This window comes from Fulvia fulva, chromosome 11 (genome assembly GCF_020509005.1).
Source record: "Fulvia fulva chromosome 11, complete sequence".
NCBI lineage: Eukaryota > Fungi > Ascomycota > Dothideomycetes > Mycosphaerellales > Mycosphaerellaceae > Fulvia > Fulvia fulva.
In genome coordinates, this window is record NC_063022.1 from 1,459,895 (window position 1) to 1,474,622 (window position 14,728).

The following is a 14,728-nucleotide window of genomic DNA, read 5'->3' on the forward strand; positions in this document are numbered from 1 at the left end:
GAGGACTAGGCTAGGAGGCACGGGGCTCGGTTTGCCCTAGAAAAGTACAATCTGATACACTTTACGCGCCGGCCACGGTTCTACAATATACAAGCTTCTATCTAGATATAGGGGCACACGACTAACCCGGCAAATCAGCTTAGGATCCTCGGACTATAGGTGGACCCGGCGCTACGGTAGAGGAAGTACGTATAGGCAATATTACGGAAAGCTGAACAGAATATAGCATTATACTAGAGGCTCACGGCGTCTATATAGAGGGCGGACTTCCGGTAGTTACGACTTCTATATACGGCTATTATACGGCCAGTCCTTACCTATAGTAGCCAAGTGTAGTCCTTAGGCGAGAGGGCCTACCTATCGAAGGGACTCGTCGCGCCGCTAGCGAAGATCCAAAACTAATGCCTAAGGAAGGTCACCGGGGTATATAAGTCGATACTAACGAGGATACTTAAGTACGAGACCGCTATACCGCCGATCGACCTATATATCTAGGGACTACGGACCTCCTACTTAGGCAAGTCGGCATAGTACCTAGTATAGAAGGTCATCGCTAGTACAGTCGTAAGGTCCCGCGAATTAGTACTAGCGTATAGGGGCATTCGACCCGGAAACGAGCCGAACTACCGGGCAAGAGACGAATAGCTAGTAATATAATAGGAAGGTAAGAAATCGTTTATAGAGCAACTATAGAAAGAGAGGTAGAACAACTAGGTTGTAGGGCATAGTAGACGCCCTTAGCTAGCGGGACAACCTAAGGAATAGTTAGCTACAAAATCCGCGGTCAAGCACCCCCCGAAGCTTATCTACTACCGCCTTACGAGGGTATAGAGTAGTATAGCAACCTAACTACGAAGCGAACATATCGGCCTCTAGGGGTACCTATTATAGAGGAAGGTTCTAGGATACACGAATACTAGCTGCCCCTACGGCTATCGCTCCTAGAACGTACGGTACGCACTCCTCGTCTATCCGAGGTAGTCGCTAGGAAGGGGGGAGTAGATAGTAAAGGCGAGGAACCGGACGATTAGGGCACTTCTTAATAACGCTAAGGACCTACGGCGTATTACGAACTAGATACTAGAGAAGGGCTAGCTAGAACAGTACCGCCTAGTAGGAGCAGTATAGGAAGAGAGGACACGACGTAGCGCGACGAGACCGGCTAGGAGCGGGGGCTAACGGGGTAGTGACATAGACTACGTACGTTTAGAGGGAAAGCTAAACTAGATAAGGAGTAGTCGGGGGCGGGAAGGGTTTTCACCTATTCGGGTTTCCCTTTGTATATAATAATAGATATATACCTATAAAGGCCGGATAGGGTCCTAGAACAGGGGAATAACAAATCTATCTATCTATCTATTATCTCTACCCTTATCGTTATTAGAGTTATCTCCGTCGTTATCGCTACTACCCCTACTACCTCCTCGTCGGGTGCCTCTACCTATACGGTCCTACTAAGTAGGAGGCGTAGGTAATCGTAAAACACCGTTACGACGAGGGGAGTAGACGCGGACCTAATAACTATAGTTATTATTATTATTACCGTTAGTACCGCTAGTATCGCTAGTACCGTTCGTGTCCTTAGCTACTAGCTAAGCCTTTAGCTCTACTACCTCCTTATTTAGAGCCTAATTACGCTTAGATAGGGCTTTAATGTCCTTAGGTAACATACCTACCTACGACTCCTCGACCTGTCTAAAAAGCGTATCGTTGTCCTATCGGAGGCGCTAATTAGCTTCCTTAAGGTCTTATATCTTACTCTTATACTTCTAGTATTTATTAAAGTAGAATATAAAGAGGCCCTTAACATCCTTATCCTTTTCGAGTTAACTAAGACTCTCGGATATAATGTTACGTTCCTTCTTTATATTAGTATACTTACGCTATATAACCTTATTAGCCTTCTTTAGGGACTCGACCTAGTTGAAAAGTATAATAAAGTCTAACTATATCTAACGAACGAGGTGAAACATAATCTCCGGGTATACTATAGTACGAGTCGCGAACTCGGCTAGGCTCTTAATAGTAGTATACTCTAAGGCAATTACCTACTCCTTAGGTTAGCGTATGTTATTAGTTTTACTATCTTATATAGATATATTATCTCTTGACTCTATAATCTTATATACCTTAATTCCTCCTTCTTCTAAGATCTATTCTTTATCGAGGAATTATACGAAGTTAATAGGGTCGGAGGTTAAGGTAAACTACTGTTCTTTAGGTAGTAGATCCTTCTCGATCTCTTATTATTTAGCGGCGAATACGTTCGAGTCGTCGTCGGAAGGGAAGGTACCTAGGGCGGTATCGATGCCTAGGTTATCGAGTGTCTACGTTTTAGTAGATACGGTTAGGAAAAGCTTAGCGTATACGAGCGACTAACGGTTATACTTACTAAGATCTAGATAAAGAGGTTACTTAGGTAAGAGCACCCCGTTAGTAGTACTACCGGGTATAGCTATATTATGCTATTACGTAGTAGATAAGACTACTCTTTTAGTAGGTATATAAGGGCCCTATAAGAGTAGGGAGGCGCGCGTTTTGTACGAAGGAGAGAGGTGATCTATTAACTTAACTAATACGCTTATTTACGCGACTATAGTTATTATTAGTACGCCTATACGCGCGACTCGACGGTTAGTAACTATAGTAAGCTTGACCTACCTTAACGCGTACTTTACTAGTACGATTTGATTATAACTACTAGCCTAACTAGATAGGCCGCTTATAAGACTAAACAAACTATTACGGGTAGTGATCTATAAGACGATAGTATAGGGTTGCCGTAAAATAAGTATTGTTTAGTAAGGCTACGAAAGAGAAGCGCGAAGCGCGCGAGATATATAAGGAAGGGCTAAGGCGCGCGACGTCACGGTAGTAGTAAGCTATAACACTTTTATAGCTTTTATATCGGGATCCTAGAATAGCTATTGTTTTGTAGTGTTTTCTAAGTAGCCTATAAATACGGCTTCTTTCCCTCGGTTTATTAACTTGTCTCTCCTTAAGCCTTAAGGTTAGGCTCTTAGGTCTATATAGACTATAGCTTTATATCCCTAGACGCGGAAATAGTCGACTAACGGTACTTAGCTAGTAAAGGCTTCTTCTAGTAAAAGAGTAATACTATCAATAATCGGACTATTAGGTAGTCTATTTCTAATTATAGTCTATACTTATAAAGCTTCTAGCTAGAACTTAACTAGTATACTAGAGTCTTTAAGTATAGCCCGGACTGTGTTCTTAGAGGCTTGAATTGACCTTTCTATAGGTCTATTTTGAAGAGAGTTATAGGCATTAGTTATGTCTATCTAAGTACTAAACTCCTTCTCCTACTCTTTTAGTAAGGCGAGAATTTCCCTTATACTATTACTACGGATCGTAGATAGAAAGCACCTTAACTACTGTTCTACCTAGACCTTCTAATCCCGTAGGGCTATAGGAGCGTCGCTCCTAGCCTTTAAAGGGATTACCTACTTCTTCCTAGAGAAGTTGTCTACAATCTTAAGCTAATATTTGTATCCTAGCCTAGAGACTACGCCCTAAAAAGGCCTATAGATATCAATAGAGACAAGGGCTAGCCTTTCTCCTTTTCTCTCTATAGTAGGTCCCTTACACTTCCTTATATTAGCAAGGGAGCATACCTTATAACTTAGGTATTTAGAAGGAATAGGGATAGGATCTTTCTTATTAGTACCTCTATAAAGGTTTCTTAGTAGTCCCTTACTAAGGTGTATACATCTTCTATACTATAGCTCCTACTAATCTTCGGACTTAGTATTAGCTATAGCGGTGCCGTTACGTTCTTAAGAGAGTATACTAGTATACTATAGCTTAAGAATTTCCGAGATCGAGTAGATAAACGGTACTCCTCCTCGAAGTTTAGTCTAGATAACGGGTTTACTAGACAAGGATTTTAGGGTGAAACTAGGTGGTTAGATAGCAAACTATTAGCTAAACTAATTCTACGAAACAAGACTAACTCTAAGGCTAGGAACAAACAAGACAGTTTCTAAGACAATTTGCTTTCTAGAAGGACTACCTATTACTACACTTCCTATATATATAGCTTATAGATAGCCACCCCTAACCTTGATCTACTTCCTCTTTTAAAGAGGCTTTAGTGTCCTAAATAGTGAATCTTAGTTAGTTATATATAATGAAGCACAAGAGTTAAGTAACTACTCGGACGAGGGGTACTTACTTTTAGCTTCTATAGTAAAATAGGTAACCTTATCAATATCATTATCTTCTAATAGTATCTTAGAGTCTAATACGTCTTCCTAGGTCGTATAGGCCCTTATAGGCTTCTTACTAGAGGAGGCCTTTGGCTTACGGCTCTCCTTTATCTACTTTATAAGGTCCGTTATTACCTTAAGGACATTACGAAGGTTTAGTAATAATAACCTCCTATAAGGTAGTGACGCTTATCTCTTAGTAGGGTAGGTAACCCTAGCTAGTTTGTCCTTGTTCCTAATAGCCTACTAAGCTATAGAAAGGTGTAGGCACTTGCTTATAAAATAGTTATTATCGTAGAGATAGTACGTAAGCTTGCCCTAGAAACCCTTCTTAGCGAATATAGCTGTCCCTTAATAAATTATTGATTCTTACTTCTCCCTAAGAATTGTAAGGATGTCTTATAGTAAGAGATTTACCTAGGCATCAATTGTATTACGAATTGAGCTAAATGAGTCCGGTAGAGCTACTAAGAGTTACTAGATCTTTCTGTCCTTAGTCTTGATATCTTAGAACTAAGGCGAGATTGAAACAGCCCTCCTTATAATTGAGCTAAGCTCCTACTAGGCGTCATCTATTGACTAGTCCTCTATTATCACGAAATTAGTGTATTGCTAAAGCAAACTTCTTCTAGTAGCGAGAAGTCTTCTCTTATATTTAGCTTTAGCCTATTCCTACAACTCCTTTATATACCGGATCTCGTATATCATCTCTTAGTTATCTATCGACAGACAGATATATATCTTATATAGGGCCGTTATATTATGCCGTCTATACGATGCCTTCCTTATCGCTTAATCTAAAGGAAGGGATGACTCCGATAATGTAGAGGGTGTCGCTATAGATAGGGTTATAGCGGGAATGTCCGTAATAATGTCTTCGAGGACCTAGTCAACCTACTTTAATACTAGGTATATTCTTATTAGCTTGAACTATGTTTCGTAGTTCTCTCTTATTAGAACAGGTGCTACTCTCTTTCTTATAAACTCAGTCTCGTTCTCTATTTTTGTAAGTTAAGGGATAGGTTAGCTACCCTTAGGTAAAAGGATATATTCGGTCGTACGCGATCGGATCGAAATAGGATAAAACGAACGCGAGGTTAATAGTAGAGAGGATAGCTATCCGCCGGGAAGGGGAGGAAAGTCGAAGGATCGTATTAGTACTAAGACACTATAGCGTAACTCTCTTAGTAGAGGGGGTTTCTAAGACACTACGGCTCTCTTAGAATAAACAGTTAGTCGATACGAACGCGATGTCCGGAGAGCGACTCTTCTTAGTAAGCTCGCCTACTTATCTAAGGTATTAGTATAGGCTCCCTAACTCGGAGTCTAATAGTGCCTTACTAGGCTCTTTTACGTCTTATATACACCTATAGTACGGCTATAGCTTCCTATATAAGGCGGGTAGGGCCTCTAGTCTACCTTCATTTTGTTCTAAAGAGGAATAACTCTAATACGACTTTATCGAGGGTAAAACACCAAGTTACTAACCCGGGCTTATAACCTATTAAATAGGTACGCGTTACGTAGTAGTAGAAGACGGCGGGTTATACGAAAGACAAAGAAGGACCTAATAGGATAACGTGCTTCACTACCGAGCGGGCTATACTACCGAGCGGGCTACTTTTACTAAGAACTATACTACTTCTACTTTAATTACGACGGTATCTTAACACGACGACATCCTACAAAATCGTTACTAGGAGGACAATTCCTCTTTAGATTCTTCGCTATCTAGCGAGTCTACTCAATAGGTACGTACGTTATGCCCCGACTCGCTATATCGCTTATAGCGTCGTAGCCTTAGTACTCGCCGAACACTATCTAGCGACTCTCTACTCACTTCCTGCCTCCTAGTATCCTCTGGAGGTATTAATTGCGACGCCTTATTAAAGGTTAGAGACCCTCTAGACCGAATGTACTTGCGCTTTCGTACTTTCCGCTATATAAGGGCCTCGTTAGACTTACGTAGCTCACTAATCTCGCTTCGTATAAGAGCTATCTAATGCGCTATCTCTCTACTCCCTCTCTATTGCCCTATTAAACGACCTTCCTCTTTCTACTACGCCTTTCTAAACCCGTAACGACGCTCTAAGACGTAATGACACCTATTATAAACCCTGTCTCGTCGAAGTTGTAGGTGTCCTAGTTAAGGATGCTATACTTCTCCTTTATATTACGTATAAGTAAGAACTACTTCTCGATAACGTCTAGATCTTCTATTAGGGCTCGCTAACAATCGTATCTACGTGTTATACGAACCTTTAGCTCACGATGCCGCCTAATAAACCTGTCTGTCTAATTAAGACTAGCGGGCTTAAGACCCTTCTCTTATAGTAATAAATCGGCCATTGCTCGTACACTAGCCTGTAATAGCGGGAAACCTCTAAGATCTAGCTCGAGTATATACTCAAGTATCACCCTCTCTTCTAGCTCTATAAGCTTCTTTAAATTAGGCTCGTAGTCACCCCGAGGAGGTCGTCTATTCAATCGATACCCTAGTATAGTTCGAGACGCGTCGTATACCTTTATAGCAAGTCGATTCGTGATTGTCGCGTCGCGTTTCGTAGCCTGGACAGCTAAGGTCAGTTTGGCCTCGTTTAAAGATAATATACGCTATAATAGTAGTTATATAGCTATATCTATAGAAGTAGTATAGTCCTTAGTAAAAGTAGCCCGCTCGGTAGTATAGCCCGCTCGGTAGTAAAGCACGTTAGCGTATATCTATATATAGTATCGCTAGTATTAGTATAGGTAGATACTAGGTGTCCGGATATTTACTAGCCTATAGGCTAGTAAACCCTAGTCACGTGATCTAGTTACATAACACACCTACACCTATATACTTGACCTACGGCCTATATGTTCTTAATAGGAATCAAGGTTACGCGCGATAGAAACAAGCGCTTACTATAGCTCTCTTAAGAAGACTATATTAAGAAGCTAGCCGCTAAATTTAGTATATCTACGGATATACGTAAAACGATAGTACTAGTAGATTAACACCTTTATTAGACCGTTCTAGAGGGTTATTGACCCACCTCTATTACTATCCGTACGTACTAATAACGTATAGGATCCCTTAACTTTACCGCTATATATACGCGGCCTAATATCGCTTTTTCCTTATCTATACTATCGTAGTATCTAACTAAGCTAACTAAGACATACCTTAAACTTATAGATTAGTGCTTACGCTATCTCCTAGAGACTAAGAACCTCTGCCTTATATATAGCGCTAGTAAATATATCACTAGCCTTTATAGCTAACTAGAACACCTCGGTAGTAACTATAAGTTCTTTAGAGTATCGGACGCGTCCTACGGCATAAATAATAATAGGACTAGCTCAAATAGCTAGGTCTTTATACTATTTGGTACACTAGTAGATTATAAGGCATCTAAACAAATCACTATTACTAAGTCCTTAATAGAGGCTAAGCTACTCGGGCTTTCGTAAGCCGCCTTAGAGCTTATATAGTAGGAACGAGTCTTCGCTAAGATATACCTTTAGTTCAATTAGCGTACCTACTTATACTATAATAACACGTAGACTATCCGCCTTATTAACTAATAAGGGCAAAAGCTTAATACGAAGCTACGCTACGTTAATATCTACTACTACTAGCTCTAATAGCGAGACTAGCGCGGGGACATTAAGATCAAGTATCTTAGTACTAACGACATACCTATAGACGGGCTGACTAAGCTACTTCTACTATAGAAGTATAAGCACTTCGTTAAGCTACTTAATATAGCTAAGGAAGGTATAGACCTATATATCTTAGTACCCTCTATAGCCGTATTAGGAGGTAACGGGCTAATAGATGCCTAAGAAGCCCGTAGTAGCGGCCTTACCTTATCTCGAAACGAACACCAAACGGCTTTATCTTTACGGACACCTCTCTAGAAGCGCTAGAAGGCGCAAAACACGGCTACTAGTAGCTACTAATACTATAGACAATAACGAAGCTAGGGCAAAGCATCTACTATTCACCGATACGGCCCTAGTACTATTATTAATAGGTGTTTCTCGGACTCCTATTAGCTAATAGCGTAAGGGCGAGAAACACCCCTATTACTAGTAGTAGCGTACGCGCGCGCGACAAAGTAGCGCGTCTAATTAGAACGCGAGAAACGCCTCTAACTTACTACTAGTAACAACACTACCACCTTATTACTACATTATCCGCTGCTTTCGCACCTTATATATAGCACACACTTGCCTAGAGCAAAAAGGTGTCACCACCCTAAGGTAATGACCTTTAAAAGTGTAGAAAGTAAGACACCCTAAAGGTGCCTTTTTAACTTTCCGATACCGTTGCTCCGGTGTTATATATTGGAGCCCTATTACACCTCACATAGTGCAAGCTCTGTCGTAGACAGCCCAGTGCATTACGCCACTGACTAGTATCTTATACTCCCTAGGGGCAGAGCGAGCTCTCTTACCATTCGCCGGAGCGAAATAACTTGGCACAGAGCAATTATCGGACAATTCAATAAGTTGAGCGGACGACAATATATGTTTAAGCATACGATAGGACTACGGCTACCCCTGGATTGAACTCAGGACCTCTGATGTTTGCCGGTGGGTGAGATGATTGCACACTCAAGTGAAAGTCCGTGCAACGGGACTATCACCTAAGCCATCTCACCGGCAACAGTCACACAATCTATGCTTTATTATATAGGTAACAATGGCAGCAGTGAAAGTGAGGAATGAGGGAAGGGGTACAAAGCTCACCTCACTCACCTCAGCTCACTTCACTTGAAACAGCTGACTTACCCTCACTGCAGCATCAGCAACACCGAGGGCCTGACGTCACTGCCATAGGTAGGGGGGGTGGTTATGACAGGGTGCACGCGATCACATGGGAATCAGCTCATTCACTCCAGCGCACGAGCTGAGGGTGTGTGTCGCGATCCGAGCGTGCACATGGGCAACATCCCATCATCAAAACTTGAGGCCACGTACGCCAAGAATCAGGTGACTGATTAGTCACCTGCAGCCTCTTCAAGAGCAACACTTGTCTATTCTAGATAGACACATGCAATACACAACCTGCTTTTGAAACAGCCTATATGAGCCCGTACAATAACTTCCCACACTTCTAACGTGATACCCAGTAGCTAGCTATGGCAGCACTGCTTCTCTAGCATCCTTTGAAGCCTTCCACGACTTGTCCATCACGCACAAACTCTTCAACCCAGCCAATTGTCATTCTGCAGCGCGTCAGCTCAGCACATCACAGCACATGCTCCGCATTTCACTTACTGGCTTCTCTTGGTATCGGCAAAGTTTTCATGATCACCGACCAGATGTTTCTTGTACCATGGATCCTGCTTCATCCTCTTGTAATCTTCAATGTTCTCGAAGACGACCTGACTGAAGCAATCGTAGTCGGCAAGATTGCACATCTGCGGATCGAAGAGCTGTGACATGAGTGCCTTGGTTTCGGACTGATTATGGATCTGTGATTGTGTCGATGGTCAGATGCACTCGAGGCACGGAATGACGGTATGCTCCCACCTGTGTCCATCGCTTCACGCCATATTTGACCATGAGGTCCTTGGTCAGTGGAGCTGAGACGTTGACCATATGATTGCGATAGTCTTCCTCGCTCATGCCAGGCTTACGGTATCCGAGGATGGTGAGGCATAGGTATCTGGCCTGCCTGCGTCCTGAATTCGATGGACTTTCAGTGGCGGTTGTTGTTGTTGCTGTTGCCATGGCTGCAATTCGAGGCCGTGATGACCGTCAAGCCTCGCCTCGCCATCACATGAGTATATGCACTGACAATACAGATGCCTACTACCTATCGACTGATCAAATGTAATAAGCCGTTCCATCCGGCAGGTGTTGGAGTTGTGCATCGCTATTGGACGCACTGGACCCGACAGGCTGGAACAACTCTCCGACAGGAGCAACTATCCGACTCAGCTGCACGTGACTCGCTAGTTCTACCTCCCGATCACAACATTGAACAGGAGCAACTTCTCGGCAGGCAGCAGAATTCGCAGTCAGGCTTGCCACTCAGGCTTGCCACTTCGATGCAGCAAACACAGTAGCAGTCCTGCTGGCATCACCGCGACACCAGCATAGTCTACCACACAATGTCGGCATCAGAAAAGGCGGAGCCCGAACAAACGCCACGCCCACATGCCATCGACGAGTTGCCAAGCGATGCCTTCGCCAAAATCCAGGATGAAGCCAAGAAGAAGACGAAGAAGAAGAGAAGAGGACCGCCAGGCAAGTCCGCGGATGGCGAGGAAAGTAAAGGTGGAATGAAGAATTACTTCGTAAGATGGACGTGCGCCAGACAGACGAGCACACTGTTGACACGCCTCGGTAGCGCATATTCCACTACGCCGACAAGCTCGATTATCTACTTTACGCCTTCGCCCTGGCTGGCGCCGTTGTCACAGGCGCTGCTCTTCCATTGACGACACTGATCTTCGGAAAATCTGTAGCATCGTTCAGCGGCGTGTCGACACAGGGTAATACACAAGAGTTCCAATCGAGGGTCAATCAGCTCGTCCTCTACTACGTCTACATCTTTGTAGGCCGTTTTGTCATCGGATATGTCGCGACACTCTGTGTGTGCGTGGCTGGTGCCAGAACAACGCGATCCATGAGGACAGCATTCTTCGAGTGCAACTTGCGACAAGAAATCTGGCATTTTGACAAGCCGAGCACTGGGTCGATCGCTGCTCAGGTCACCACTAGTGAGTCGTGCTGTTTGCGGTATTGCTCTGTCGCTAACGAACGCAGACGGGAATCGCATCAACCAAGGTATTGCTGAGAAGCTCTACTCTACCGTCGGCGGCCTGTCACTCTTCTTCTCATCGTACATCGTCGCGCTCGCTGTTCAGTGGAAGCTCGCACTGATAACCATGACGATCGTACCAGCAAACTTTCTGATATTCGGAGTCTGCCTGCATTTCGCCATCTCCATCGACGAACGGGTTACAAGAACCTACTCCCGAGCCTTGGTTGTGGCCCAAGAGGCCATCAGCTCTATCAAGACGATAAAAGCATTCGGAGCTGCGCTACAGACAGTGAAGAAATACGACGCATTCTTGACGGAAGCACATCAGATAGGACTTGCGAAATCGCCTTTGATGGGAATATTCTTCTCGACATCGGTCTTCTTGGTCTTGGCAGGCACTGCGCTTGCTTTCTGGGAAGGATACAGGCTCTACGCGAGCGGAGAAGTCAACGATGTTGGGACTGTGTTCACGGTAGTTCTGAGCGTCACCCTCGGAGCGACTTCCATCATAACAATGTTGCCGTCCCTCGAGGCCGTCAGCGCCGCTTCATCCGCTGCTGGAGAGCTGTTCGAGGTCATGGACAAGAAGACGCTTCTCGACCCACTCTCTCCTGATGGTGAGAAGCCTGCAAGCTTGACTGGAGACATTGAGATAAAGGACCTTCACTTCGCCTATCCTTCTCGTCCTTCAGCCGAAGTACTACAAGGAATGACATTGAAACTACCGGCTGGCAAGACTACGGCTCTCGTTGGAGCAAGTGGATCGGGCAAATCGACAATCGTTGGCTTGCTCGAGCGATGGTATGTCCCCTCTACTGGCACGATCCTCCTTGACGGTCTCGATATTGCCAAGTACAATGTCAAGTGGTTGAGAAGCAATATCCGGCTGGTGCAGCAAGAGCCTATCTTGTTCCAAGGTACAATCTTTGAAAATGTGGCTAAAGGTCTCAACGAGGAGCAGCTCGCACTTCCGCAAGCCAAACGATTAGAGCTAGTGAAACAGGCGTGCAGGTCAAGCAATGCGCACGACTTTGTAGAGCGTCTTCCCCATGGCTATGATACACAAGTCGGCGAGCGAGCGAGCATGCTCAGTGGAGGCCAACGACAACGCCTCTCGATCGCCAGAAGCATCATTTCTGATCCAAAGGTCCTTCTACTGGACGAGGCTACCAGTGCACTAGATCCAAGGCGAGTTCTCCTAGTATGTGTCATGGTCTCGACTGACGTGATTGCAGGGCTGAAAGAGTGGTACAACATGCATTGAATCGTGTTTCAGTCGACAAGACCACTCTCATCATCGCACATCGCCTGTCCACGGTAAAGGCAGCTGACAACATTGCAGTCGTCGCGAATGGCAAGATTGTTGAGCAAGGCAGCCACCAGGAGCTTCTTCATCAGGACGGTCTCTATGCAGCTGTGGCCAATGCGCAGGATCTAGGAAATCACGACGACAAGGAGCAACCAACAGATATGGAGTTTTTCGACGCCGAGGATGAGACTATGTTTTCCAAGACCACAGTCAAGACCGATTCCAACGTGATAACGCAAGACAAGGTCGAGCAAGCGAATGCGGCATCAGCTGGGTACTCTCTACTCCGATCCGTGCTTACAATGTTATCGGAGCATCCAGACCTGTACCTCCAATATGCCGTCATCTCATTCGGTTGCATAATCGCTGGGGGGACATATCCAGCACAGGCCATCCTGTTGTCTCGACTGATTGGCGTATACTCACTGCAAGGTGAAGAGGCTGGTCGACAAGCCAACTTCTTCGCTCTCATGTTTTTCGTCCTTGCACTCGCCAACCTATTCGCCAAGTTCGGCGTTGGCTGGTGCTGCAACAATGTGGGACAAGTTATTACTCACCGATACCGTCGAGAGATGTTGCAATTAGTATTGCGTCAAGATCAGGACTTCTTCGATCGTCCTGAGAATGCATCAGGCTCGCTCAGCTCGCAACTCTCTTCGGTACCAGCTGCAGTACAGGAACTGATGTCAGCCAACTTTGGACTCATCCTGAACGTCCTCACCAACGCGATCTCCAGCAGTATCGTTGCAATAGCATTTGGATGGAAGCTCGGCCTCGTCATGGTCTTCGGCGGTCTGACGATCATACTCGTTGGTGGTTACATGCGCATACGCCTCGATCAGAAACTGGACGCTGTGACCGGCGAACAGTTTTCTGCCAGCGCGGGACTAGCGACAGAAACTGTTACAGCAATCAAGACAATCAGCTCGTTGACCCTCGAAACGACAGTACTACGACAGTACAGCGACGCCATGCAAGATATTGTGAGCTCAGTCATCAAAGGCTCCTTCGTCGCCTTGCTACCTTATGCCATATCCCAGTCTGTGGATTTCCTCGTCATAGCACTTGGGTTCTGGTATGGGTCAACACTAGTCGCACAAGGAGAATATACTGTGAATCAGTTCTTTGTTGTGTTTCTTTGCATCGTCTTCGGTGGTCAAGGAGCAGCACAGTTCTTCGGCTACACAAAGTCGATCACCAAAGCAAAAGTGGCAGCCAATTACATGTTCTGGCTACGCGCGCTCAATCCAACCATAGGCGAAACGCCAACGAACCAGAACGAAGCTCCTCGTGGCGAATCTGCAAACCTCGCAGCAGAGAACGTCGACTTCCAATACAAGCAGCGGACGGTCTCGAAGGTGTTGCAGCAAATCTCCTTCAGAGTCAAATCTGGAGCTCATGCCGCCTTTGTCGGGCCTTCTGGATGCGGCAAGAGTACGATCATCTCACTGTTGATGAGGTTCTACGATCCAGTCAGTGGTCGAATTCTGTTCAACGAGGATGACATCTCGACTCTCTCTCCAGCTCTCTATCGCCAAGAGATGTCTCTTGTACAGCAGGAGCCACCGCTGTACTCAAGCTCTGTACGGGCCAACATCACTCTTGGACTGGATCATGAAGCTTCCGAAGAAGAAGTACTCGAAGCTTGTCGACAAGCACATGTTTTGGACTTTATCCAAGCCTTGCCTGAAGGCCTGCACACTCCCTGTGGCTCGAATGGACTGCAATTCTCTGGAGGTCAACGACAGCGCATTGCGATAGCTCGAGCCCTGATACGAAACCCACGACTTCTGTTGTTGGACGAGGCGACCAGTGCTCTCGATACACAGAGTGAGCGGATCGTTCAGCAGGCGCTAGATAGTGCTGCCGCCGATTCAAGTCGAACGACGATTGCCGTGGCCCATCGACTCAGTACGATCAAGAACGCAAATGTAATCTTCGTTATGGAAGATGGACGCATCGTCGAGACTGGCACCCATGACCAACTTCTACAGCAAAGAGGCAGATACTATGCTATGTGTCTGGCTCAAGCGCTGGATCAAGCGCATGATTGAGAGGCTGTGCTGCCAAATCTGTCTGCAACATGTCCCATCAAGGGGCTGTCAAAGTCTTGACAGATGCACGACAGCTCGCTGAGAGTGTACTAGACGGTCGAGGGACGATACGAAGCAATTCCACTCTGGGCGTTTGAATGAAAGCATGATCGATCGGCCGGGACCATCGTTTAGATTACGTGTTTCGCAATACACCTGCTCCACTCGCACTACCGTTGACTCACCCACTGTACGATCCCATCTTTCCCCTCACCAAAGTAACCACGAGGTCCTGCAGCGAAGGCATGGGACGGACTGGCGGGTTGGCTGAGATTCCCATCCTCATCCAGCCAGGGTCGTGTGGGATCACCATGCCAAGGCAGGATCTTAT

General features: G+C 45.4%; 2 protein-coding genes across 2 annotated transcripts; one reads left to right on the forward strand and one right to left on the reverse strand.

Moving 5' to 3' along the window:
• Positions 1 to 9,378: 9,378 nt before the first annotated feature.
• On the reverse strand, positions 9,379 to 9,956 carry CLAFUR5_12911 (Decarboxylase claH; the record flags this gene model as incomplete). The annotated part of the gene is made up of 3 exons (XM_047912059.1): positions 9,379 to 9,448; positions 9,501 to 9,697; positions 9,756 to 9,956. The coding sequence occupies 3 exons, from the start codon at positions 9,954 to 9,956 to the stop codon at positions 9,379 to 9,381; spliced, it is 468 nt and encodes a 155-aa protein (XP_047768477.1).
• Positions 9,957 to 10,578: 622 nt separating this feature from the next.
• CLAFUR5_12912 (ABC multidrug transporter atrC) lies at positions 10,579 to 14,358 on the forward strand (the record flags this gene model as incomplete). Its single annotated transcript, XM_047912060.1, has 3 exons — positions 10,579 to 10,951; positions 10,998 to 12,196; positions 12,280 to 14,358. Coding segments are annotated over 3 exons (3,651 nt in total), but the record flags the coding sequence as incomplete, so codon positions are not given.
• Positions 14,359 to 14,728: the final 370 nt, after the last annotated feature.